The sequence below is a fragment of the Ischnura elegans genome, chromosome 6, assembly GCF_921293095.1.
Source record: "Ischnura elegans chromosome 6, ioIscEleg1.1, whole genome shotgun sequence".
Lineage (NCBI taxonomy): Eukaryota > Metazoa > Arthropoda > Insecta > Odonata > Coenagrionidae > Ischnura > Ischnura elegans.
The window spans coordinates 91,565,747-91,593,107 of record NC_060251.1 but is presented as its reverse complement, the minus strand read 5'-3'; the positions used below and the strand labels follow the sequence as shown (position 1 = coordinate 91,593,107).

General features: G+C 41.5%; 1 protein-coding gene and 1 long non-coding RNA gene across 3 annotated transcripts in view; both read left to right on the top strand.

Annotated features, from left to right (window-relative positions):
• Window positions 1-2,222: 2,222 nt before the first annotated feature.
• The window catches only part of LOC124161163 (RISC-loading complex subunit tarbp2-like), a 59,800-nt gene continuing 34,661 nt past the window's right edge, over window positions 2,223-27,361 (top strand). The window contains exons 1-4 of one of the 2 annotated variants that reach the window (XM_046537395.1): window positions 2,223-2,342; window positions 2,422-2,605; window positions 2,677-2,806; window positions 11,101-11,303. In XM_046537395.1, coding sequence (XP_046393351.1) covers window positions 2,464-2,605; window positions 2,677-2,806; window positions 11,101-11,303 — 475 coding nt within the window. In that variant the 5' untranslated portion in view covers window positions 2,223-2,342; window positions 2,422-2,463. The remainder of the gene's footprint in view (window positions 2,343-2,421; window positions 2,606-2,676; window positions 2,807-11,100; window positions 11,304-27,361) is intronic. The other variant, XM_046537396.1, reaches the window with a different exon arrangement.
• Window positions 18,470-26,824, top strand: LOC124161165. The gene is made up of 3 exons (XR_006865330.1): window positions 18,470-18,579; window positions 25,539-25,819; window positions 26,739-26,824. It is a non-coding gene; the product is annotated as an uncharacterized LOC124161165 (long non-coding RNA).

Sequence of the window (27,361 nt, the reverse complement as noted above, 5' to 3'; positions counted from 1 at the left end):
TAGGATAATATTTCCGATTTTTCGGCACTAAGAATTGACCAGACTTGTCCTTAAATTCCTCGTATAATATCCATTGCGCTGTTTTCATGGAAGTTAACTCAGATAGTACATGCGAAATCTCTTCCGATCTGAAGATAACAATTCTCTCTCAGCTGATATTGTACTTTTCAAAATCTGAAATTATTCCTTTGACGAGAACAAAACGCTATATAGTAGCCCTGGGAGCAGTAATTGTACTTTTGGAAACAATTTACCCTGTTTCAGACATAAATATGAGAGTTTCATATCTAGAAAAACATCCTGTGAAAAGAATCAAAACTTAACTGAAGCGCGAATATTTGTTATTTTTCACGATTTAAAATTTACAAATTGATAGTTAAGTGTTCCTAGTACCTCAAGACTGAATATATTATAATTACCGAAAATGCGACCGGAATCGCGTATTTATGAAAAAACTGGCATTATATCACTTTCCCCCAAAAGACTCTATAGAGACGGAAGAACTAAAATGGCGGACGTCTCAATTCCCATAGTGGAAGTGTATGGAACGACTCGACCCTATGAGGGAGTAGTGTAGAGAACTGCCATCCAGAGGACTCTGCGCAACGCCGAACTGTGAAGGCCCCCGTACCAAGGGGGCGACATACCCATAAGGATAATGCGTATAGGTTTTGATACACCAGTGCCATCTATGCCAGTGGTCTAATGCTGCCGCGAAGTTTGAATGCACATCTCGGCGCGTGTTTCAATTTTTTTTACGCGTCACGATAGAGCGTGCTATTCAGGCCTAATAATGATACTGCAATTGCGAGAAACTTAAAAGCAGTGAATGTAGGAAAATCTTCCTGAAGAACTTCCCCAGGTTACTAAAGCAGTAACCATAATACAAGATTAATGTACAAAGTCAACTGGCGATCTGGTGGTTGGTAAGAATAATGATCTCGGAAACTTACTTCAGTGGACATTAGTATTTATTGATACAATAACTGGCAAAAGAAATACAACAATAACAATTTCAATATGACATACTAGAGATGAAATCTGAGAAAGTTAACCATTCTACAAGCACATGAGATGCACAAGCAACAAATATCAATGACAACATGAGATGAGCAGCCTTTGCGTAATAGGAGAAAGATTCCATTACTTAAGTAAACACTCCACAGTTATAGACAAAGAGGGTGACCCAATTTTCCTTGAGGTAGATGTATCTTGCAATAGCTCTGGTACAGGGAAAACAATGCTAATCCTGAAACCATAGACCATAACAATACTTCACTAGAAATAAGCATGCAAGTTTGGATATCATTTCATGGAAGATAATTATTTAATTATGAAAGGAGGACATTATTTCGTAGGAAGTTGTTCATGATGAGTACCCATTAAGATATGCAACATATCTTGGCAGAGGAGTCTTAAAATGAAAGGTTCTTATAAGTTAATATCAATCACTTATACGAAAGAAAGTATTCCAAAAGTAGAAAACGAGAAAAGTGAAGAATATTTTATACCAATGTAGTAGAAATTAAGTTCTTACTTCAAAATGAAAGAGATTAAAGTTTTAAGAAATGTAAACATCGTAGAACACTTAATGAATAATGCTCAATTAATGACAATTAAACAGTTGAAAGGACAGAGTTGAAATAGCAAATTACATACATAACCAACAAAATGATTAGCATTAAACAAACGAAAGCATAGCACTAGCGATAAATGAGTAGTTTGAACACTAGAAAAACTGCAAGTACAATGAAAAACATATTGAAATATAAGGAATACAAGACACCATAAAATTTTGAAAACATGAGAAAAGGTTAGCTAATCACAGGTTGAAATCAAAATGGAATAATGAAGGAAACAGAATTACTCACATTTTCATCACCAAATACATTTCATACCCATGCAATTTTGCAATAACCAAGATCATTGAGACTCGTATCCTTCATCGAGCACATTCCAAAATCGTAAGGGACACTATAAGCAATAAAAAAAGTCTGCAATTAACACTAATGACTATCAATAAGCCTCAATATCACGTTTGTTTACATCGAGATTCAATATGGCAGCCCCCAGTTCATTACTGCACAGAAAAACAGGCTACACCAGCGCCTCTATGTTGGGTAGGCCGTTGGACCACTGGGGCTCCGGAAAAATCGAATCGAAAGAGGTTTTCTATACGATATATCGCAGTTCTGTCGCCCCCTTGCCCGTACTGCCATTTGATTTCGGAACGGTTTGGCAGCACCGGCAGTACTGCCAGTGAATCTCGGAACGCGCTCGGTATCGGGGCTGGTGGTTAACTGTGTGTCGTGACAAGTGTATTGTGCTGAATAATTTAAGAGGTATGTAATAAGTCATCTCACGTGTTTATGGTTGTAGTGAATTGGTTAACTCTCATGCCCTTTATTTTGTGTGTATTAGGTAGAAACACTCCCTTAGAATTGGGGCGTAAACCGGTACATCATGGCCACGGCCAAAACGCCGATGTCAACTTTGAATGAGTATATGCTGAGAAAGGGATTTACTCCTCAGTATGAGCTCATTACGGATAGTGCTGGACACGATACTTTCTTTCAGTACGTCGTGACAGCAGGAAATGTCCGAGGTATGGGCGATAATCCATTGCTTATGAAGTACTCAAACTTTTCGTTGCTATTAAAACTTGTTCTGTTTTAGAGACGGGAAGTGGACGTTCCAAGAAAGAGGCGAAGCATAATGCTGCCGTAAAGGCTTTGGAAACATTGGCCAATTCTGATAAATTAGTTCGTGCGCAGCTTCTGGTTACAAGTGGCGTTACCACAAAAGTGTAAGTGCGTTTTTTCCAACTTTTGGTTTCAATATTGTGATCATTTTTCCTTTGGTATCCGGTCCTTTTAGTGGGGATTCCGCTTGCAAGAGAAAGCCATTTTTAATTTTTTTTGTCATTACGACCTCTCTCATGCAAGCGTGATTAACCAAAGAATTCAAGTGCCATGTGGGTGAATATCACTGGGAGGTAATATTTTGTCGGATGATTTCTCTGTTAGTTACCATTTCTGCTGGTTTTTATGTCGTGGAAAGTGCTCAAAAATTACTTAATGTGTTGTCAATGTACCGAGGTGCTGAAGGAACTGGATGATGTAATATTGGACTAAATGTAGTTATGTGATTGACCCCTTACCTACTGTACCTCTATTTTCTATTTGTACAAAGTTTCTATAGTTTTTAGGTTATTCCGTTATGAGTATCATAACATGCCATCGAATGGAACTCAATATCTTAGGCCTTGAGTAAGCATTTTTCATATTTTCATGAAAATGTGAAACAGTGTAGAATTTCTGTCAGCATTCTGTTCATATTTTAGTTTTTGATGCCATAAATCCATAAATTGCTGATCTTACCTTTAATTCAATTCCTTCGGCAATTTTTAGATTTATGACAGAAAGCTAGAAGACTCCCAAGCATTAATGGAGAGGTATGCTTCGAGTTGAAAATTCTCTAAACACTTCGTAATATGGCACTGTTTCTCCTGCTTAGCTTTGGATGTGGTTGATGACGAGTGGCTCAAATCACTAGAATCTGATAACCAAGGTGCAAATAAGGGTGCCAGTGCAGGAAAGGTGAGTTGAGGATCAATCCGCCTGCACTCTGATTGGAGGTGAAGGGAATGAAAGGTTTGTCCTTTTTGTGATTCCCTCGGTGACTTACACTCTTCAAGTGTCCCGAGTCCTGTATCTCTAAGGAAGGGAGAGGGGGTAGAAAAAGGAAGGTAAATGGAAAGGAAACACCTCAAGCTGTTGACTCACTAGCTGTCTCGACTTCTGCAACCTTTGTGGTTCTCTCCGCGGTGCCTAAAGTCCCGTACTGTAACCAAAACGCAAATCCCCATCACACAGATAATATACCCCAGCCAATGCCACTGGAGGAGCAGTGTGGTGCAGAGGAATGCCAAACAACTCTTTTCAATACCTTGCCTACATACTGTGCACCATTATCAGATATCATTACTTCCGGACATCCACACTCATTAATAACGTGAGTGCAACAATATTAAGCCACATGCTGACTATTGACGGAATGCTGGTATTGCTATCGACCACCAAATGCAATAGGATGGTTTCCTATTTTTTTTATTGCCTAAATTAAAAGATGTACTATAGCGTGAAATAAGTACTCCAGGAGTTTTTCACGCTTTATGATTTTTTAATCTATTTTTCGCGTTTAAATGAAAAGTGAAAATTTTCAAGCATGCGAAAACGCAACATCTAATTTTGAATGCTGGGAAAAATCCATGTGACATCATTCTGATTCTGGCTGCCACCTTGGTGCAAGGCTATGAGCACTGCTACGATGCAGGCTGCTAGCAGGTAGCAGAGTAACCTGCTAGCAGATAGCGCTTGGATTAATAAGGATTATTAATACCTTATCAAACAAAGGAAACTTTCCCACCATAGGCAGTTTTAATAGTTGATTGTTAAGACATGTTTCCATGAGCTCTGTGGCTCATGCATGCATAGGTAATCTCAGACAATGTAAAACTCCTATCTACTCGTGTAGATACTAGGCCACTGTGACGTCACGTGGAGTGGATTGGCATGGGCGCCAATCTGGCCTTTTTCAAATGAGGTTAAAAATGACCATTGACATTCGTCTAAACTGGGATTTCTAAAACCAAATAATTTGTATATTATGAAGACACTAATCGTGGGTAACGAATCACAATCACTACTAGAGGTGGGTTAAACTGTTCATTTTTATGAACCGTTCACTTTGATCCTGTTCAGTAAAAAGAACAGTTCAAAATATCGGTTCATAGTGAACAGGTAGGGTCATCTGGTAGAAAATATTGTTTATCATGCGTTTAGAGTACATGAAAGCTTAGTGTGGTGTGCGATTAATAGGTTATTACAAGCTTGCCAAAGTTTGCAGATACAAACAAGTAATTTGATGTAATTTGGAGCCAAATATGTGTTTCCCACTATCATCAGTTGAGAACTCTTAAGCGACGCAGGGTAAAATATAGATTAAACCAGTTAAAAGTAAATATCTGTACGACCAACCTAAGAAAAACATAAATAGTGGATACAATGTACACATTTTATATTGTCATCGTATACTCTTTTTTAGTTATAGACTTAGTTTTTGGCGCCTACGATGAAATTTTTTAACCTTTTCCCTACCGTACACGTATATATACTTGTGGACGTTTCCTGACCCGGGAGACCACGGGCGTATATATACGTGTGAGATTTTCCCGGTCAAGAAAACGAAACCCGTATATATACGTTTTCGAGCTCTCCCCCTTTCAGGACTGTCGTGGGTTTAGGTCGCATTTGTCTCGGGACCCAACGCTTCGGGGTTTAGGATTAACCCTCCGAATCCGGGAGCAGGTACCCGGACCCTTCGTCTTTTATAACCTCTCTCAGCGGTAAGGGACAGCGGTCATACAATTGTTTATAGAGTCAATTTTCGAAATAAATATTTGTTCATTTCTCAAGAAATATAAACTAAGAATTGAATTGTTTGTCTTTTGAGCAGCGTTTACAATTTTTAAACGTAATTCTACGACAAATATTAACTTATCTCGAGTTATGTATAAACATCAACATGGAAATTGTTGCTGCGTTAAATGCTTTGATAATGGCCTTAGAACTTCGTTTAAAATTTGACAATGCTCAGATAAAAATGAGGAATTATATTCAATGCCTGTAATTTACGTGCAAGCAACAATTATCCATTTGCTAAATACATATAAGCAATACATAAGTTGACCGCGAACCAATGCCGCAGGTATGGTCGTAAACCCGGAAAGGAGGGAGCACAACTACTCTTGGAGTCCGAGATAATACGGAGTCCCACCGTGGAGGGGTCGAAAAAGGTTCAGCGAGACCCTTCTTAACGAATGCCCTCCAAAAATGCTCCGTACCACGAGAAAGAAGAGTCTCTTGGGGAGCGGTACAGCAGTCAAGCTAAGACGAAAACTCCGCGGTCTCGAAAGGGTTAAGTGCGATGTGATGTGAAATGTGGATTCATCTCCAAAAATATTGTTTAAAACGCGATTCATGAACTTAAGAAACGATTAAACTCCTAGTTAGATGATGCACCTGAAAAAACAGTCCAAAGACTTTAATTGTTTCTTAAGTTCATGAATCGCGTTGTAAACAACATTTTTGGAGATGCATCCACATTGCACAATACAGCGCACTTAAAAAATTAAAATTTCATCGTAGGCGCCAAAAACTAAGTCCAAATATCAACTTGGTAAAGGGACCGAAAAAAATGTTTCACAATCATGTGTTCCACACATGATTGTGAAACATTTGCACATGTCCACAACATGTCCACAAATTTCCACAGGGAAGAATGACGCCTCGGTAGCTTAACTGGCTAAAGCACTCGGCCGGAAATCGAGGGATCCGGGTTCGAATCCCGGTCAAGGCGAATGATTTTTTCCCTGTGGATTTTTCGCACAATTGTGCATTGCGGGTGACTCCCGTAAAGTTATCACCGTGGCTAGTCCCGGTATACTTAAAAACATCAGAATGTAATGGGATCCCTGCCTAGACCTGGGCATGGGGCTGATGATATCCATGGACTCTACTGTCCAATGTTTAATCATCTTCTGTGATTCCATCAAACCGGCCAGATCACTATGTTCTGACAGCTTTTACATTCCCACACGTAACGACTCATGTCATGCCTAAACCCGGGCCAGAAATAAAATTTTTGAATATTTTTCAATGTTTTGAAAATTCCATAAGTCTTCTGCTGAAATGATTAATCTGTAGTAACTGCTTTCTATTTTCTAAAGGCATTTTTCAATTTTCTAAAAGCCTCATCTTGTTCTCTCCCTCTTCCCCCCCCCCCTCTAGATGGGTGCCAGGCTTTTCTTTCTCAGCAAATCAGTCAAGAGGCCATGGCAGCAAAACGGGGAACAAATTGCCGTTGTAGCTTCCCACCCCCAACCGTTTATATAAAAAATTTCCAGTGAAATTTCTCAAAACTGGATTCATCTATATGAATGTACAACCCTGCCCTTAGTTAGAACTGAATGAGCTTGTGAATTCTTCTCTTCAAAGTAAGATTTAAATGGTTTGCTTAAATATTTCATTCCATGCACATGAGTGATGCTCACGCACATGCCTATAGAAAGAAGTGCACTGGTGTTTTATGATCCTATGGTTTTTCTTTCCAATGAGATGTGGGGCACAGGAAAGCATATTTATGGAAACTAACAATCTGCCCTATGGAAAACGTTTGATGATTAACCATCATTTTCTATTCACTTTTTGATTGTTTACTACTAATATATGTGCCCCTATAAGCACCGATTTACTTGTGTTTATTCATCACAATAATTTTCAATGGTTATTTTCTGTTTTAAAACTTCTATTTTGTTGCATGATACTTAACACACTACACCATGGGAACGATTGTGCTCTATAGCAGTTTCAATGTCCAAAATGTCATGTGTGTTCACTGATGTTCCAACGAGAGTATATTCCATTCAAGGTGGGATGTGGGCTGGGATACTTCGGAAAAATTCTTTCTTGGGTCTATTACACTTTGTCTTACTGAACGGCACATGATTGAATTTCCCTGGCTCAAGAGTTGTGTTGTTGGAAAATGCCCGGTTGTATGAGAATATTATGAGGACAAAATTTTGGAAGATGAATGAGTTTCAAATAGTTCCTGAGCTGGCCACAATCAGACGCTAATGAGCTAAGCCGAAAGTCATTGTTAGACACCTTTTGGGCTAATAGGTGATTCATGCAGCAGTTGACCTCCAGAAACTGGGAACTTTGAAGCAGGTAGGCTGAAAAAGGTCAGTGGGTGAGAAAAGGGAGGGCGCGAAACACGTTTCTATTGTTCTCGTGTAACTTCATATTTTTTGGAGGGAGAAAGAGGGAAGGGTGAAACACGATTCTATTATTCTCTTATAACTGGATATTTTCTTTTGAAGCTTTTCATTTATGGTCTTCGTGATGCGAACCCTGCGCGAGCTGGGACCTTTTCACCTTTTGTTTGATATTGGAGAGGAGGAAAGCATCGGAGGAGTGGCCGAGGGCTATTGAATGGAGGGGTAGCGGATTTTGGGAATTGTGCTACGTAGTTACTATCCCATGGCACTGAGGTTCTCCTGGTGGGGAAAGCGGGGATTTTTGGATTTTTTCACCCAATCATTTTTGGCTCCCCACGTCGAACTCTTTTCACCGCTCTAATCTACGAATTTGATGTAGTTCGTCAACTAGTCTATAACGGCACTGCATGCACTAAACGTTGAGTTCTTTACAATTTTCTAAGTCAACTACCAACGGCAGTGTAGGCCGCAAAATTCAGAGTATTCGAAGTATTCGAGGTTTTCGAGTATTCGCGGATACTATTCGCACATCTCTACTTTTACTGCCACCGTTGGTAGAGCGGAAACTGCCAGGGGCCGATTTATCGGCCTAAATAATTTCACTTTTTTTTTCGTGATTGTGGCCTTTTCAACGGCTGTAATTTATGCAAACCCCCATAATATATCTATGGTTATAAGATATAAACATATCTTAAGAATTGGGAAAAAAATCGAGACCTTAAATATAATTAAGTAGCTGAAAAATTTTTAAATGTGAAATGTTGCTAACTCCGGAAAATAGCCTTGGCAGTCTTCATACATCCCACATCCTGAAATGGGCTGGCAGTGAAAGGGTTAGGGTGCCTTCACAGTTCGGCGTTGCGTTGACGCCGCAGCTAGCGAGCCCATCAGAGCCTGTCTTTGAGAATTGATGACGTCACGTCTCCAGCTTGCTGCATCGTCGCAGAAAAACTGAACCTGTCGGATTTTCTCTGCGTGAAGGCGGCAGTACGCCGGCGATTTCGAATTGGTGTTTGTCTATGGGAAGCTTAGGTATACAAATATGCAAGATTAGCTCCAATGGGAGTGACAAATGCTGTTTATTTCATTATTTACTATTATTTTGAAGTGTTAAGCATAGATATTTCGTATCTTTCCTAAACATAGGATAAATGTTAACCCTAAATTATATTACAATCACTGAGGAGCATAGATTAGCATAAATCATACCCGTCAATTGTATCACAAGCTAAATACAGCTTGAGAGCTCCTTGTTGGTGACTACGGTCGTTTAAATTCCAATTGATATCTAATAATTGTGCCCCCATGATCTACTCAGTTAGAGCTATTTAGATAACATGACTAGGGGAATCTATTTGAACAACAGTTATCATTAATAAATATTCCTGATAACATTCCAAGTTACTCATGTTCACTGAGTGTATGTAAATAGCTATTTTTCGAATATTCCAAGTTGGGAAATAAAATTTAAAGATCATAATAATGCATAGGCAAGGGCCATCATTACATGCATGATTATTGACATTATGGTCGCCATATTAACTTCAAATGCTATTTATAGTTGCGAAGAATATTTTAAGAAATGAAATTGCATAAAAATACACAAAACAACATATGTATAGTGTGTTTTGCTCGAAATCATAAGATGATATGCTCCCATGCCGATTTTTAGGAGCCAATGCATTTTGCCTTTCATTTGTTTTCGCAACGCAGAACTGTGATGGGCTCCAACTTGCTGCGATGAGTTAGCTCTGCCCCCAAGTATGCAACGCCGAGCTATGAAGGCACCCTTAAGGGTGGGAAATATGTGTAGTGGGAGAAATCCACAGACAAACCTGGATCCCCCCCCTATTTCCGTTTGAGCACTTTAGCCTGTAAAGCTACCGAGGCATCATTCGTCCCTATTAGCGATGTGCAAGGAGTGCTTGTTGATCTCGACTCGAGTTGAAAACTACTCAGGAGTATCGAGTCGAGTCGAGTTTGGTCATCTCTGGATCTGGCAATATGATAATATATATGCGACAACATATTCTAATTTTCAAATCCCTTTGTGAATTTTCTGTCCTGAATGCTTAGCTTGATGTAAAAAGTGAAAGATTATGAGGAATGTTGATGGTAATTGCGTCTGTATTAGGAAATGAATGAACATTAAAGAGTCTTGAAAAGTTCCATAAGCACTATGGGAATGAATTAACCTATGGTAATATGTGGTGAATTTAATTAATATTTATATGTATATGTAGCCGAACTGCCAGAAACAGCCCTGAGTAAAAGCATTTGCACCATTGTGATAATGCTTCATGATAGCGCTTCCTGTCGGCAGATTTTTGAACTTACTGGCATCGACAACACTGTAACCGAAACTACTCGACTCGACTCAACATTCGTAATGCCACTCGAATCGAGTCAGGTCAAATGCCAGTCGAATTTTCGAGTACTCACACATCCCTAATCCCTATGGATATTTGTGGGCATAACTGGACAAGGTGGTAGTGTCCACACCTTGTGCGGTAGTGTCCGCAAATATCCAGTGGGAGGGATGATGCCTCGGTGGCTTAGTTGGCTAAAGCATTTGACCAGAGATTGGGGCATCCAGGTTCAAATCCCGGTCAAGGCAAATGATTTTTTTCTCTGTGAATTTTTCGTACAATTTGTGCTTTGCAAGTGACTCCTGTAAAGTTATCTCCGTGGCTACTCCCAGGATACTTCTACATCTACATAATACCCTGCAAGCCGCCTGAAAGACGTGTGGCAGGGGGTGTTAGGACACCAGCCATATACACATAAAAAATGAATTGCTCTAACGAAGATGGAACTAGCATTTATTGAAGTCCTTTATGGTTCGGGGAAAAAATGAATTCCCATATCTATCCATTCGGCAAAACATCTCTCTTAATTTATCGCTTCTATCGGACCTAGAAATATAGTGTGGCTCTAATATTATGTTCTCTGTGTCACTCTTAAAGATATCCATTCTCAATTGTTCAAGCAAACTAAGCCTAGTGCGTGCAGCCTCCAAGTCTCAAGCGGTTCCCAGCCTAATTCGCTTAAACCATATATGCGTAGTTTTTGAGGTAGGTTTTGCAGGAAGGTTTTGTCTGATTGTTCTGCAAGGGTTGTGGAAAGCAATTTGTTGTCAAGCAAGAAAGAAGAGTCATCATATCGTATCATTGAACTGTCGTGATTGAAAAGTTCCACAAGCTGGAGTGAATTACTGTTTTGATATGTTCTTTGTGGTGATGGGTGTGCATGTGTTGCAGGGCACTTGATAAGGATGACGCTGCGTCTGTGGCTGTCTCCCCGTATGCTGAGCAGGTGACGGAGAATTCTGTTGGTGCGCTGGCAGAGCTGTGTGCGCAACAGAACCTCAAAGAACCAGAGTACCAACTGGTGGCTGAGTCTGGTCCTGCGCATTCGAAAACATTTGTCATTCTCTGCCAGGTGCTTACGCTAAGGGAGCAGGGTGAGTAGCCATTGTTTATTGTCATCATCATGATGACAATCTGTGATGCATTTTCAAGGGATTTGAAATGAACTTGACTTGAATCGAACATAAGGGATGTCAGGGAGTCTTAAGGCCGGATAACAGAAAAAATTAGCAAAAACAAGATTCATGAAATTTTGAAAGATCAATGAAAATTTTACTAAATGGTGTACGTATAAAAAAACTAGTGCGTACTGGATGCTATCTATCATACCTCAGAAGAACTAGCAGCGAATTGCCGCACACTATGTTGAAATGGAGTCAAGTAGTTGTTAATGGCTTGTCTTTCTTTTTATTTTGGGTCCTTTGATTTTATTCATTATGTTATTTTTCTTTCCAAGATGTCTTCTTTCATGATTCAGTGATTGAGTTCATGTAGCATGGATGTAAAATGATTGAAATAAATGTCTACGACACTGACGAGAGGGAGACAATGGCACAGCATTCAGTCGACGTGGGTCTGTTAATGAAGTGAGAATAAAGCGTTAGTTTTCCCGAAATTTCCCGACTTATTTTCTGTGCAACTCTTCCTATCCTTCTCTGATGGATGATGACAATGATGAGAGAGTCACGGCAACTTACAAATGCTTGGGAAAGAATGCATTCTGGATGAATGACATTAATGGTGAATAAATCTGTTACCTATTTGTAAACACTGCAACTCATGATATTACCTTATAAGCGTGTGTAAGAGGCGCACCCCTATTTTGAGGATCAAAGCTATAAAGAAAAAAATTGCGGCATTTTTTTATCCTATCGTGCGGTGTTGCAGACGTATGCCTGGAATTTCGACAGTTATCGAAATTTCCTCTTTCAGTACTGTTTGAAAGAGGAAATTTTGATAACTGCGGCGGTAATAGTGGCATAAGAGGGAGTAGAAAAAGTTCCGATCCTCTCTTCGCATACGCCATCGCTCTACGTTGCTTGTCCTACTCATAAACAATTTTGTTTAAAAGCTCTCACAGGAGTTTTGCAATAGAATTGCAGCCGTGGAAAATTTTAAGGCAAAACGCGACAGGCAGATAGCATGAACATTCCCAAGAGATTGGACAACAATCGGGGCAATCTCAGCGCCTTAGGATAATAACCACCTCATATATTTAAGGCCCCTTGCACACAGACCGATTTTGGACGGCCGGTAAAATATCGGCCGTCCACATTCCAATAGTGAACAATGGGAGAGCATTGGAGCTTGCACACGTACCGAACACGCGCCGGCACCGGCTAAATGCCGGTTAGCTGCCGGCCATTGTCACTGTGGATCGCCGTCGCCGGCTCAAAAACATAGCAACTTATCGTTTGACCGGTTAAAATCCGGCGTGTGTGCAAGCATCGCTTCGCGGGTAAAATATCGGCCGATATTTTTTACCGGCCATCCAAAATCGGTGTGTGTGCAAGGGGACTTTTTTCTTTCCTGAACTCCACAGGAAAATAGGAAATTATCAAGTTACAGTCAATGGAAACGCATTTCATCCCTACCCCATCTCACCAACTGACCTTTTTCGGTCTACCAGGTTCAATTCTCCGAGTTTCTGGAGGTCAAATGCTAGGTGAGTCACCGACTGAGCTCGAAAATATATCTCGATATCTTTCAGCAATTGTATGACACGCACGAGGTTCTAAAAAGAATTAGACCTAACGCGACGTATATCTGACAGCATTTAAGTTTTTTGAGCTCTAATTGATTGACACAAAGATTTATAGCTAAAACAAGGCTACTAATATTCAACTTAGTCCTAACAGCACAATTTCGGAAGAAACAAGCGTAGCATAAGCGCATTCAAACGAGACGAGACGGACTGGAAACTTCAGGCAACGCAAACTGCGTATATCACATTACTGCGCCTTCGCCTCTTCGCTTTAAAGGCAACGACGTCACATGCAAGATCGAACGTGTTCTTCCCTTGCTCCTTCGCTCGTAGCCTCGTAGCTTGAAATATGGAGGGGAGGGTGCGCGCTCCTTCCCCTCGACCTCTCCTTCAGCGCTAATCCAACAATGAACACACTCGTTCGAATTTTTTAAACCGCAGGTTTTGACACCAATATAATTTTCAGTTGCAAAAATCCTCATATTAGCGTCTGAAGATAATTTTTGAAAAATCAGGTGCTCAGCGCAATGGAAATTTCTCGGCAAGACAGATGTTGACTATTAACCAGGTATGTCCTTCAAAACTACGCGTTTCTCTACGTTTGATAAGCGATTACTATATGCAGTATAAATGCCGCGGTATGCCCACTCGTGGCAGTAAATTTAGCGTGCGCTCCGGAGCGAATCACCCCGCGCGATCTTTTCATTGTTCACCTCTGGGATACCGACATGACGGCGCGATGCTTACTAGAAATTCAAACAGGAGCATTTTAAAAATACGTCACTATGGGAGAAACTCCCCTACCTGCTGCTTGTTTTTGACCCAGGGTTTCGGATGACAGACTCATGCTAAAAACCAAGGCCACTCAGTTCCCCTTGGACTTGGGACCGGGGAAGGGGAGGGGGGGAAGATAAGAAGTTTGTGTAAGAGGCGCACCCCCATTTTTGGCTGCAATGTCTGGGAAAAAAGGTGCGCCTCTTACACGCGTTTATACGGTATTTTGTTCGGAACGTACGTTGGCATCAGTGGAAATGATGAATTGTTGTGTGAAGGGACAAGTGATTAGAATAACCCGTTCAAATTCATAACATGTATGATTAAAAGTTATTAAAAAAGATTCAGAACATTTGAAAAAGTTCTTCCTCTGTAAATTGTGAAGGTAGAAGTTGTGAAAGTAATCTGGACGAGACTACCTGTAAATGGAAGAAAAATGGCACAATATTTTTACAATAAAACTAGAACATCAGTATTTTGCACCTCGATATTTTTCAATGAGCACCTGTCGCAAATTCCATATCATTTTCATGACCACGGACATGAACTTATTGGTAATAATCAAATCCTCCGAAAGGAGTTATCCCACAACGGCAAGTTACTGTAAATAGTAACAGATTGTGAATTTGAACTGTTTAATTTAGTGTTAGTAGTCGCAGCTAATCTTATAAGTGTGGAGAATGGGAGTAATTTGGGAAAAACTAGCACTGTCTGCACTTGAAACAACTGGCTATTTCGCTCGTGGATTTTCAAAAAAATATATGAACCCTTGATTGGAAAAGAGTGCTTTCACTTGCAGAAACGGCATCTGAAGAACAGTATTTGAAAGAAAATGCTGATTCTTACTGCTGCAAAATGAGTGTATGTCAACGTCAGGAGAATTCATCTTCATGATTGTTGGAGCTCAATGAATGAAAAAGTAGGTTAATCATTTTTCAAGAAGGAAAATAAACAACTGTCATTCATGTGCCACGCATGATTCTGAGGCTGGAGAAATCCAGGATTTTTTTAGGACCCGGATCTCGGGATATTTTCGGATCCAAATGCATTTTCAATTGTCTGCTATGAAACGAAGTAGTTAATCAGGTTTCTTCTGGGTACATACAATCAAAGGAATGCTATTTAGATTTACATACACATTTAAATATTTTTACCGATAAAAAATCATTTTTATAAGCTTTCAGATCATTTTTAAAAATGATAAAATTTTTACACGCTCAGGACGTAAACCGTTATGCTTGCGTTTGGAAATGAAAATAGGTTCAATCTTCAGAAACTTTTGAAAGAAACCTTTGACTTAATTTTGATATTCCTCACATAAGTTTCCCCTGAATTTTGTCACTTTCTCATCACATACTGACTTGTGTTCCACCCTCAAATGCTTCAGTTGCGTTGAGGTGGATTTTGCACTCCCTAACGACAGTTTCACGTCACTGTGCACGCTTATGGGTCTCTTATTGTCAATAAAAATGTTTCTACACAATGAAAGACATTTTTATCGGTATATCATGAAATAGGGTAGTTTCCTTTGTCAAAGAAAACAAAAGGCATTGATTGCGATTCGTTACCCACCATTAGTGTATTCGTAATATACAAAGTATTTGGTTTTAGAAATCCCAGTTTTGACGAATGGCAATTGTCAATTTTAACCTCATTTCAAAAAGGCCAGATTGGCGCCCATATGATGCCACTTCACGTGACGTCACAGGGACCTAGTTTCTATATGAGTAGTCATGATTCATCATCAGCCTTCAATTTCTGATACAATTTCCAATTCAGAATTTCCAATGTTGACCAAAGGGTTCCTGGGCTTCCATAACCTGATAAATATGTATTATTACAGTCCTTTAGTCCAAATTGTGAACAGTTTTAATTAGGAGAAACACACAACACACCATACACTTTATATCAAATTCCAACAAAAATTAGCAAAACAAACTGTTTGAAAAAACATAAATAAAAAATATCATGGCAACCTACCACATTGCAAAATGCCATACTATTAACGGAATGCCATACTATGAATGGAGTATCCTGCACTGGATAAACTTAAGTTAGCTAATGGAGCAGTAGCCTGGGAAAACAAAGAGCAGTGATGTGTAGCCATGTATGCAATAGAAGGCGAGTAGGTATGTAAGTTTGGCAGCTGGAGCAAAAAATAGTGTTACAGTCTCCAGAGTTATACAAGGAATCGTTGGAAAGAACTGCATTAAAATACTTGGTAGTGATGTGGTGCATTAATGAAATTATGACAAGTCTGGAGTAAAAAATGCAAATTTTGGATACATCAAGGAAAGGTCAAAGCACAGAGGTTAGACACGATTTTGTTAGAAGCACTGTTGCCGTAGGAAAAATAATTGCTGAATACAAGTCAACATAATATATATGGTAGCATATGTTTTACCAAAGGGGCTTTACAATTTCAAGCGTGGGAACTGCATTAATCAACAGAATCTTGTAGCTGATGGAAGCAACTACAGTAAAACCCCTTATTTACACTTTTCTAGGGACCCAAGAAAAAAAGTGTAAATTGCGGGAAAATGCAAATAGTGGGAAATAGAGAATTTTCACTTTTATTCATATATTGGCTTTGGAAATGTTAATTTTTTAATTGTTCACTAGGCATTATGCCATAACATTGTTTCCCTCTGAAGCACAGTGTTTTTGCTGGCAGCAAAAATTAAAAAATAATCCTGTTTTGTCTGCACTGAAAACATCTTTTGGGCTGTAACCTTTCAGAACTCTAATATATTCAGATTCTTTCCACTGAGTTGCTGTCTCTATGTTAACATCTTTGCTTTCACCACTCACCATCTTATATACAAGACTGTACCTATTTTTGAATCTATCCAACCAACCATTATAGATGCCGTGGAATCTTCGATTCCCAATCTTGTTGGGAAATACCTTTTCTCAAGGGCCTTTGGGCCTGTTTACACAATACATTAGCACGTACGTGTTAATTTCTGCTTGCATGAATGATTTTTGTGGACCGGAACGGGACATGTACGAATGTAGGCAGGGGCAGATGCAGGATTTTTTTCTGGGAGGGGCACAGAGGGCCTGACAGGCAAAAGATCTTGTCTTAATTGAGATTAAAAACAAGATATAACAATGACTTTACAAAATTCTCTTTATTTTTATATCAAAGTTATTCTTATTGAATTAAATGATTGAGCCTCCTTGAGTAATATACAAAACAAAGCGAACGTAATGATGACCATCAGGGGCGGATCCAAGATTTCTTTCTGGGGGGCACAAGCAATGCCGTGATTTTGTTCTGGAGGCGCAATGATACCACGTTATACAAAACGAACGCAATGATAACCGGACCGTATTAAAAATCTTGCATATTTTTTAAGTGTCTGGGGGGGCACGTGCCCCCCCTCCCATAGATCCTCCTATGATAACCGTATTCAAATTTTGTCTATTTTTTTAAGCATCTGGGGGGGCACGTCCCCTGCCCCTAAATCCGACTATGAATGCATGAACCAAATTTGAACAGGTTCTATTTTCTGTTCATGCATACGCACAAGTTGGGTGAATGCACGGTGCATTTTCGTGTTCATAATTTAGACATTAACTTGTACGGGTTAATGTACTATGTAAACAGGCCTTTAGATGACACCATTTGCAGGGACATTTGATGATCTTGCACCTAAAAACTACTCTTTTAGAATTCGTTCCATTTATTCTTACCTGGAATTCTTCACATATATTCTCTTTTTTGATAAATGTCCGCACTGGTTTGCATATTTTACAATGGCATCACGATTTTTCACCACGGTATTGAATGTTGAGACTGGAAATCCGATCGGATTGCCAGTCTCAACATTCGAGTTGCTTCGCCAGCGTTTGAATCGATGCGGGTTCCGGTGTGGGAATCAACTATCTCTAAAATTTTCATTTTCTCGTCAATTAAAAATGTCCGTTTTTCACCTCGAATTTCCATTTTCAAGCCGGATCAATTCTATTTCCCATTCGAATTGAGGGTAACTCGGCAACACACGAGTATCTGAACTACCCCTCGGCGATCAAATGCGTATAGTACAAACAGTCATGGGACTTCATAATTTTTGAAAGTTACAATAGTTTGCGATACACTGCTATTTGAATGGGATAATTCAAGTTTAAATAAGTTTTTTTTTTAAGTATTTAATTAACCTATAATTGCTACACAACTGTTGAATGAAGTCAGCGCAAATGATCCCAGTTGTCGGCCAAGTTTTATAGTTTATCACGTCTGGTTTCCTTTCAAACTCTCGTATCATATTATCGACTACATGATTATTGTCAACATTCCTTCAGGAGTTCTTGCATTATAATTAATACATAGCTTGATTGCTCAAAACACCTACTTTCATATCGTGAATCTTTTCGCCGCTGACAGAAAACGAGATGACGTAGTTCAACTTTCCGACGTTGGTGGCGTTCTGTCCCGCCACATTCAAATTCTTCCCGAAAATAGTTCTCATTACGTCTCTCTCTCTTGGATTTCTAAATAAAAATGCGCGAAAGGAAGCCAAAAGACAGTTTTTAAGGGCTGATATGCGCGATTAATTGTTTAAGTGCGCAAAAAATTTTTTTTTAGTCGGCACGTCGTGATGCACATGGCGGGAAAACGCAAAAAACACGGCGTAAATACAGGGTTCTATTTACATTGGAGAGATAGGAAATATGACGGGACCCAGAAAAAAACTTGCAATTTGCGGGAAAACGTAAATTCCGATAACGCAAATACGGGGTTTTACTGTAGTTGGAGGGAGGGTGTTGTACTTTTAACCTAGTTGCTAAGTTAAGGAATAAATAGCAACAACATGTTTTGTGGCAACCGCTAATGTACTGTTGTTCTCAGATGAAAAGGATGTTTTGAGTCTCATTTTTAAAAAGAGGTACGTGTTGAACTGTTTCGAGTCCATAGAAAACCTAAATCACAACAAAACTGAGCATTTTGTGAAATGCATCATTGGAGATTGTTCATACACTTAGAGTGGCTGTCTTGAGACAGAATTTTGCACTTCCTTCTGATATCAGAAAGTTTTACATGGAGCAATTATATTTGAAAATTCAATATAAACATTGAAAATCAGTAATCACTACTAAGATAGTGATCACCGGTACTCTTCAATGTTTGATGATGCAGCTTCTTAAAACAAATTAAATACCCGAGTGCAGCTGAGAACCATTTTAGAAACCCATTAATTTTGATATCATTGATAGGAGTGTGCCTATAGTTAGATAGCATTTGGGAGGATACTGAAAATGAGTTTGCCGTGTCATCAATGCAGTATTTATAGTATCAAATAGTATTTGGAGCCAATTTATAATTCTGACCGCAAGTTTTTATCAAGGCTTACCAAATCACGTGCTTTGAAAAAAAAATAATTGCACTTAATACTCAATCACCTCAATGGGATTCTTTAAGCACATATCTCTGTAAATCAAGCTCACATCCATGATCACTGTGTAAAATGCATACATATATAAATAACTTGATGCTGTAAATATAATCGTTTGATGTTGCGCGCTGTGCTCTTCCTGCTTTTTCCAAGAATTTTTCAAAATCATCTTTTAAGCCTCTGATCTCCTCCGCAATTTTATCCGCTGCATCTTCCTGAAGGTATAACGTAACGAATCAACCATAGCCGTGATATTATAGCGGTAGAATTACTAGTAGGCTAGTTGTATCAATTACCAACCTCGAGAACATCCTCATGATGCGCTATCAAAGAGAATCTGGCCGATTTCCAGCAATTTGCGATTGTAGTGGAGGGAATAAAGTACGACTTTGAACCATGTTTCTGTGATGAAAAATGACAGTTTTATTAACTTGGCCATTTTAGCAAAGTTAACAAAATCGTTATTTCTCATCGCAGAAACACGGTTCAGAGACGTACTTGAATGCCTGATTGGCAGGAGTGCGATGCAAACAATTATTTTTTGATGATGGCATTGATTGATAGATTTTCAAAATGTAGTCAGAGCGGTCACTTTTGGGGAGGAAGGCTCGGAGGGTCGAAGAGAGGGGCCAGCGAGGGTGAGCTCGTCGAGGAAAGGGTCCCGGATTAGGGACCCTTTGAAGTGCTTCGGTGAAAAATAGTCGAGTAGTCTTCGAAGTACTTTCACAGTAGCAACGTACCAGGTACGTTCACAGCAGTACAAAGGGTTAATTAGGAGTGTACGAAATACCCCGTGTGACCTTCCTGACATGTTAAACTACAAAGTATTGTCGAAGCGATGTTTACGAATAGGCACGTAAATAGGGGCATTATGTCAGTCACGATATTTTACTTAACTCCTTCTTCCCCTAAATTTCCACCGTGAGGTTTTAGGCGAACCCTTTCTCTCCAAAGTTGCACTATCATTTACGATTTCACACTTTTGATGAACCACAGTTGGAAGCGCTGATATTTTTAGCTACTTACGCCGGCGTAACTAGTTTTGTTGACTTTGGTGTATCGCAGTCGGTGCTATGCACAGTTAATTAAATATCCCAATTGCACTTTGTATAACAATTTATTTGCCGCAGAACGTACAGCCGCCAGAGCGGTATGGGTAGGTAGCCAACGCGGTAATGGCGGACAGGCCCGGATGCTACTCCGTTGAGCTGCGGTTGGTAACTGGCTAGTCTCGCCATCGCCCGCTGCCACCTCTGGTGACTGGCGCCACCATCGCTGACAGCTGAGGTCGTCAAGCGTTCTGGCTCTAAATATGGCCGCCACACACCCCCCTTGGTAGTAGCGGAGCCTATATGATAGAAAGAAAAGATAACCAAGCAAAACAACACACACATATCAATTCCCTTAGAAAAAAAACAATTTCCTGAGACATTCAAAATGGAAAATAATCAGTGACAAAGTATGCAAATGCCATCACAATAATGCAAAACAATGAAATAAAAATTCAAATGGAAAATCAAGTTATGTAGTCTTTAAAATGTTTGGGGAAATGGACTCTCCTTTGGGATTTGCGGAGAGGCCTTAAAGGAGGAATTTCACTAGTGTGACAATCACTATGAACACTTTGCGGTCCTTCTTTAAAGGGGACAACAAACACTGACTCTTCTACATAGTCACAGTCTGCACCTGCATTAGATACAAAAGCAGGTTTAATTCGGTCAATTGACACTACCACTTTGCGCCCCTGCATATCTAACTTAAATGTCTTTGGCCCTCGGGAGAGAACTTTGAATGGGCCGTCATAAGGGGGGACTAAGGCGCCATGAAGACGATCGTCTCTCACAAACACATGGGAACACTTCTCTAACTCGGGAAAAACAAACACACTATGGGAGCCATGGCGCTTAACTGGCTGGGGGCAGAATCTTCGGAGGCTATCTTTCAGGCCGGCCACATAGTCCATTGTCGCTCCCACTGAACTGCTCTCGGGTGGGGAAAGGAACTCCCCTGGAAGGCGGAGAGTGAGCCCATATACCACTTCTGCAGGAGTGGCTTGCAGGTCGTCTTTCCAGGCAGTACGCAGACCCAACATGACCGCAGGAAGGACCTCTGTCCACCGTCGCTCACCGTGGCAACGAATCGCTGCTTTGAGTTGGCGGTGGAATCGCTCCACCATCCCATTGGCGGAGGGGTGGTAAGCCGTCGTCCGGAAATGTTGAGCGCCGGATAGCTTTAGGAGCTGGTGGAAGAGGTCGCTTTGGAACTGCCGGCCTTGGTCAGTGGTGATGCGCCGGGGGGTTCCAAAGCGGGATATCCACTCCTGAAAAAATACTTTGGCAACAGTTTCGGCAGTAATATTGGCAATGGGATACGCTTCAGGCCAGCGGCTGAAACGGTCCACACAGGTTAGAATGTACCGAAAACCGTCACTATATGGGAGGGGTCCAACCAAGTCGATGTGCACGTGACTAAATTTGTTTTCAGCCAAGGGAAAATCGCCTACCGGCGAGGATACATGACGGGTGACTTTGTTCCGCTGGCACTGAACACAAGAGCGGGCCCAGGTGCGGCAGTCTTTCCTCACTGATGGCCACACAAAACGCTCCGCCACTAGTCTGGTGGTTTGGCGAATTCCTGGGTGCGACAAGTTATGTAGCGAGTAAAACGCTTGTTTGCGGAATGGCTGGGTGAGGAATGGACGGGCGATATTTTGGGACACATCGCAGACTAGCGGAAGCGTCGAATCCGGGAAGACAATATCCTTGAGCACCAGAGAAGAATTGGTGCGGAATTGGGCTATTTCCTTGTCCGTTTTCTGTGATTCTGCCAGCAGCTGGAAGTTCACTCCAGATGAAATTTGGTCCACACGCGACATGGCATCCGCCACAATGTTGTCCCGACCGGCCACGAACTGGATATCCGTTGTGAATTGGGCAATGAGGTCTAAATGTCTGAATTGACGGGGAGAGCACTTGTCCCGCCTTTGCGAAAAGGCGAATGTCAGCGGCTTATGGTCGGTGAAGATGGTGAAGTGACGTCCTTCCACCATGTGCCGAAATTGGAGAACCGCCTTGTACACTGCCAACAACTCTCTGTCGTATGCACTATACTGCTTCTCTGCATCATTCAGTTTCTTCGTCCAGAAGGCAAGAGGCTGCCATCCATTCGGTGTAAGCTGTTGGAGGGCCGCTGCAACTGAGTCGTTTGAAGCATCCGTGAAGAGCCCAAGTGGAAGGGACACATCCGGATGAGCCAATAGAGCGCACTGGCTGAGTGCCTTCTTGCAGCTGTGGAAAACAGATTCCAACTCAGGAGTCCACGGAATGTTGTCTTCACTTTTAGGGCTATGCGAAAGGAGATCTGTGAGGGGGGCCTGTACTTCAGCGGCATTCGGGATGAATCGCCGGTAATAATTTAGCATCCCTAAAAACTGTCTCAACTTCCGTATAGTGGTAGGAACAGGGAAATTAAGGACGGCTTCGACTTTATCAGGAAGGGGACGTACGCCTTCCTTAGACACTGAGCATCCCAAAAAATTCACTTCCGACACTCCGAAACAGCACTTTGCGGGATTAATGACAATACCGAACTCCTTAAGCCGGTTAAACAACACTCTTAAATGAGTCATATGCTCTTCCTCGTCTGCGGACGCCACTAGGATATCGTCGATATAAGCGTATGCGAAACTAAGCCCTTTTAGCACGTCGTCGACGAACCTCTGAAAGGTTTGCGCGGCATTACGAAGACCGAACGTCATAAACGGGAATTCAAAGAGCCCAAAAGGTGTGACGATGGCCGTCTTCGGAATGTGAGCAGCATGCACCGGAATTTGGTGAAAAGCACGCACTAAATCTATCTTAGAGAAAATTGTCTTCCCGCACAAGCTCTGGGCAAAATCCTCTATATGAGGGACCGGGTAACGGTCCGGCACTGTCATTGCGTTTAAGGCACGGTAATCGCCGCACAAGCGCCACTCATCTCCGCTTTTGGGGACTAAATGGAGGGCGGAGGACCAAGGACTGTCAGATCTCCTCGCGATACCAGTCTTCACCATCAATTCCATCTCCCGCTTAGCAATGGCCAGCCTATCGGAAGCGAGACGTCGAGGTTTGGACTTAACTGGATGGCCCGGGGTGGTATGGATGTAGTGCTCCGTGGAATGCAGCACTCGCCGAGGGACGCCTGGCGGTCTGGTAATCTCTGGGAATTCTTCCAAGAGGCGGTGATATGGGGATGAACCACTAATAACGCGCACTCGGATCACCTCCCGAGGGGCAACCACGCAAGACACAGAGAGTGTTGTGGCACTGTCCACTAGACGCCTCCGCGCAACATCCACTAAAAGACCATAATGGCTGAGAAAGTCTGCACCGAGAATGGGCTGCGGCACATCCGCGACCACGAACTTCCATATCAGCTCCCTCCGTAAACCAAGGGAAAGGGAAAGCGTTACGCACCCGAACGTCTTTATAGGGGAATTGTTTGCTGCGACCAGCTGAAAATCCGACTCTGGGCGTCGCTCCGTCAGGAATGTCACCGGATACACACAGATATCGGCTCCGGTATCCACTAAAAATTCCTTGCGGGAAACACTGTCGTGGACGAAAAGGCGGTCGGATTTGTGAAGGCAGTCACCTGCCGCCATTACGGACTGCCCGAGTCGTTTCCCGGAGTATAAGTGCATGGATGCGTGCATCTGGTGGCCCTCTCTCCGAAACGGTTGTGATACCAGCAAACGCCGTCCTGCCGGGACTGGTGAGGGGATCGGGTGCGGTTGCGCTGGCGGTCCCGGGTGCGGGAACGAGAGCGGGGCCGCGAATCACGCTCCATGGTGAGCGCGGCAACTTGCTGCGTGAGGGCCTCGATCTTGGCCATCAATCTCTCGAGCACCGTGTCGGAACCCACAGCGGCGATTTGGGCCGAGGGAGTCGCCTCAGCTACTTTGTCCGCCAACGTAGCGAGGTCGGTCAAGGTCATCTGGGCTTGGGTTACCAAGATGGCGTGCACATGCCGTGGCAGTCGGCTGAGCCAGACGGTGCGCAGAAAATCGTCTGGAATTGTCTCACCAGCTAGAAAACGGAGGTGGCGAAGGAACTGGGTAGGAGTGCGGCTACCGATCTCTTCGTTGTCCAAAAGCTGCTTGATGCGCTGATGTTCGGAGACCGATAACCGCCGGACGAGCTCTTCCCGAAGTTTTGTATATTTATCAGCGGCGGGGGGATTAGTAATTATGTCCTCGACTTCTTGGGCGTACCGCGTATCGAGATTAGCCACCAATACCCAAAACCTATCACTGTCTTCCGTGATGCCTGCCATCCTAAAATGGCCCTCGAGTTGTGCAAACCACAAATTAGGTCTTTCCGCACAAAATGGCGGCACCCGCATGGCCACGCGACTAACTGCTTCAGAGCCGGTAGCCATTTTTAAAGCGTTCGAATTACAGTCAAGAACCACAAAAACACTAGCAAAATTAAAATCACAGTTCCAAAACACAAAAAAAACGATCACTTGCGCTTTTTCGAGGCGGTAAATAAAGAGCACGTTGCGGTAAGTAAGGAGCACGTTGCGGCAAAACTTCGCGATCACGTCGGGGTCACCACTTTGGTGTATCGCAGTCGGTGCTATGCACAGTTAATTAAATATCCCAATTGCACTTTGTATAACAATTTATTTGCCGCAGAACGTACAGCCGCCAGAGCGGTATGGGTAGGTAGCCAACGCGGTAATGGCGGACAGGCCCGGATGCTACTCCGTTGAGCTGCGGTTGGTAACTGGCTAGTCTCGCCATCGCCCGCTGCCACCTCTGGTGACTGGCGCCACCATCGCTGACAGCTGAGGTCGTCAAGCGTTCTGGCTCTAAATATGGCCGCCACATTGACAAATATTTCGCCATAGTTCGTATAAACGAATGCCTTTCGCTCCTGGGGACCGATCCGAGGTTCGTAAATTCAAAACATTTCGTATAATCAAAACTTCGTATAATCGAATAGCGCCATGTATTTCGCATAGGCTTTTCGCTGGACCGCAATATCACTTCGTATAATCGAAAACTTCGTAAAATCCTGCTTCGTATAATCGAGAGTTTACTGTATGTATTATGTTATAACCACTCCCTAATACATACAACTTGGAGCCAATTTATAATTCTGACCACACCGCTAAACACTCCCTAGTAAACTAATATTTTTGCAATACAACATTTAAGTGTTGGAAATTTCCACAATTTAGTGTATATAAGCAAAATTTTGGTTAAAACTACCACGCTTGCATTTCAATGAGTTAAATTATAGATTGTATATTGCATTCTTTGCTACCTGTGAAATTAAGAATGGGCGTAAACAAGTTACTTACATGCTCACTTCAACGCATCGATATAGAATTCCCAATTTTCAATTATAGATGGACTGATTATATCAAAAACTAATAACTATAACTCTTTCCTATAACTTTAGGAGCACAATATAAACATCCTATGCTAACTCCAAAGACACCATCACAATTTTATGGGCAGTGCCCGTTCTTGCCTTTGCATCAACTGCATCAAGAATTTCTGATGTTAGCCAATGTGAGTTGATGCTTCCGGAACCTCAAAATATGCTCTATGCATGCCCACATGGATGCACATGATGTGTGATTTGGAACGCATCCCTAGAGTACAAGAAACAATGAAAAATTGTGATCAAATGCACAAAATGCCATGACAAGCTGTCAAGTCATCAACTGCAGTCTGCAGGTGTATTTTTTGCACATCTGATAGCTCTCCAGCATGCTTAAAATGCAGCAGTGTGTTGAGTTATTCAGTATGATTCTGTTACTGTATAAGTGCATGTAAGAGACGCACCCATATTTTGAGCGTCGGAGCTGAAGAAAAAAAAATTTGCGGCATTTTTTTATCCTATCGTTGTTGTGTTATCGTTTGTGTTGCAGACGTATGCCTGGACTTTCGACAGTTATCAAAATTTCCTCTTTCAGTACTAAAAATTTACGCGGCATTTTTTCAGCCTAATTTTCATGATACGTATGGCTCTCGGTGATATGTAGGTATTCACTTATAGTCTTAACCTTATGATGCTTACTAGGTATGGTCGGATCGGATACCTCGGATCCAAATTTCCACGAATAATGCCCTTCACCTTATACTTAGGATCCAAATTTGTTGAGGAAATTCAATATGAATCCGAAATTTTAAATCATTGCTTTCATGAATGCAATGTCCCATTAGAGGGATTAGAAAGAGTTCCTATCTTCTCTTTGCATACATCGTTGCTCTACGATGCTTGTCCTACTCACGAACAATTTTGTTTAAACACCTTCTTAGGAGTATTGCAGCGGTGGAAATTTTTAAGGCAAAACACGGCAGGCACATAGCTTGAATCTTCCCAAGAGATTGAGCGACAATTGGGGGAATCTCAGTGCCGTATTTCATGGAACCACACTCGGCCCTCCATCAGCCAATGCCTCTGATTTTTTCCTTTCCAAGATGCCACAGGCCATAAATCACTTGCCTCAAAGGTGTGCCTCTTACACAGGCTTATACAGTAGCATATCTTTAAAACAGACTTTTTGGGACTAAAAATTTCTTTTTGCATGGAAGTGTTTGCTGTATAGCTTACTAATTCTAAGGCAATAAAAACTCATTGTTTGCTGTACAGAAAATATTTTGGCTCATATGTCCTGGCCAATTATTGGGAGTGAGTTAAATCAAGCTACATTGCAACAAGCAGCAGCTAAAGTGAGGAATTTTTCCAAAATTTCCATGAAAAAAATTCAAATGTTTTTTCCTGGATATGTGCATTTTTAATGGCCTTCAACACCATTCAAATCACAGGAATGAAAAAGGAATTATAGGAGACTTTCTTTGTTACAAAGTTCGTGGGACCGATAACCATAGGTGCGTAATAATGGAGTTTGTAATTATGATTCTTTCAGGAATCATCTCAAAGAAACATACTGTGCCAAAATTCCTTGTCTCTTTAATATCCCGTACTTATAGTTGCACTGCGGAATAGCTTAAGAGCCAAGTGTTTAAAATTAGACGACTGAATTTCGCACAAAGTCTGTTCCGAGACCTTGTTCATAAATGGATTAACCTATGCAAGGCATTGAAAAGTTTGGTTAACCTGCATAATGCAACACTGCAATACAATTTTGCATAGACTCATGATGGTGACAAACTGATCTAGCTGCTCGTGCGACGTGGCTGGAGCCGAAAAAAATTTGCCATCAGTGGGGAAGGAAAAATGGGTGAAATGCTGAACAGTTCTTAAATTCATGA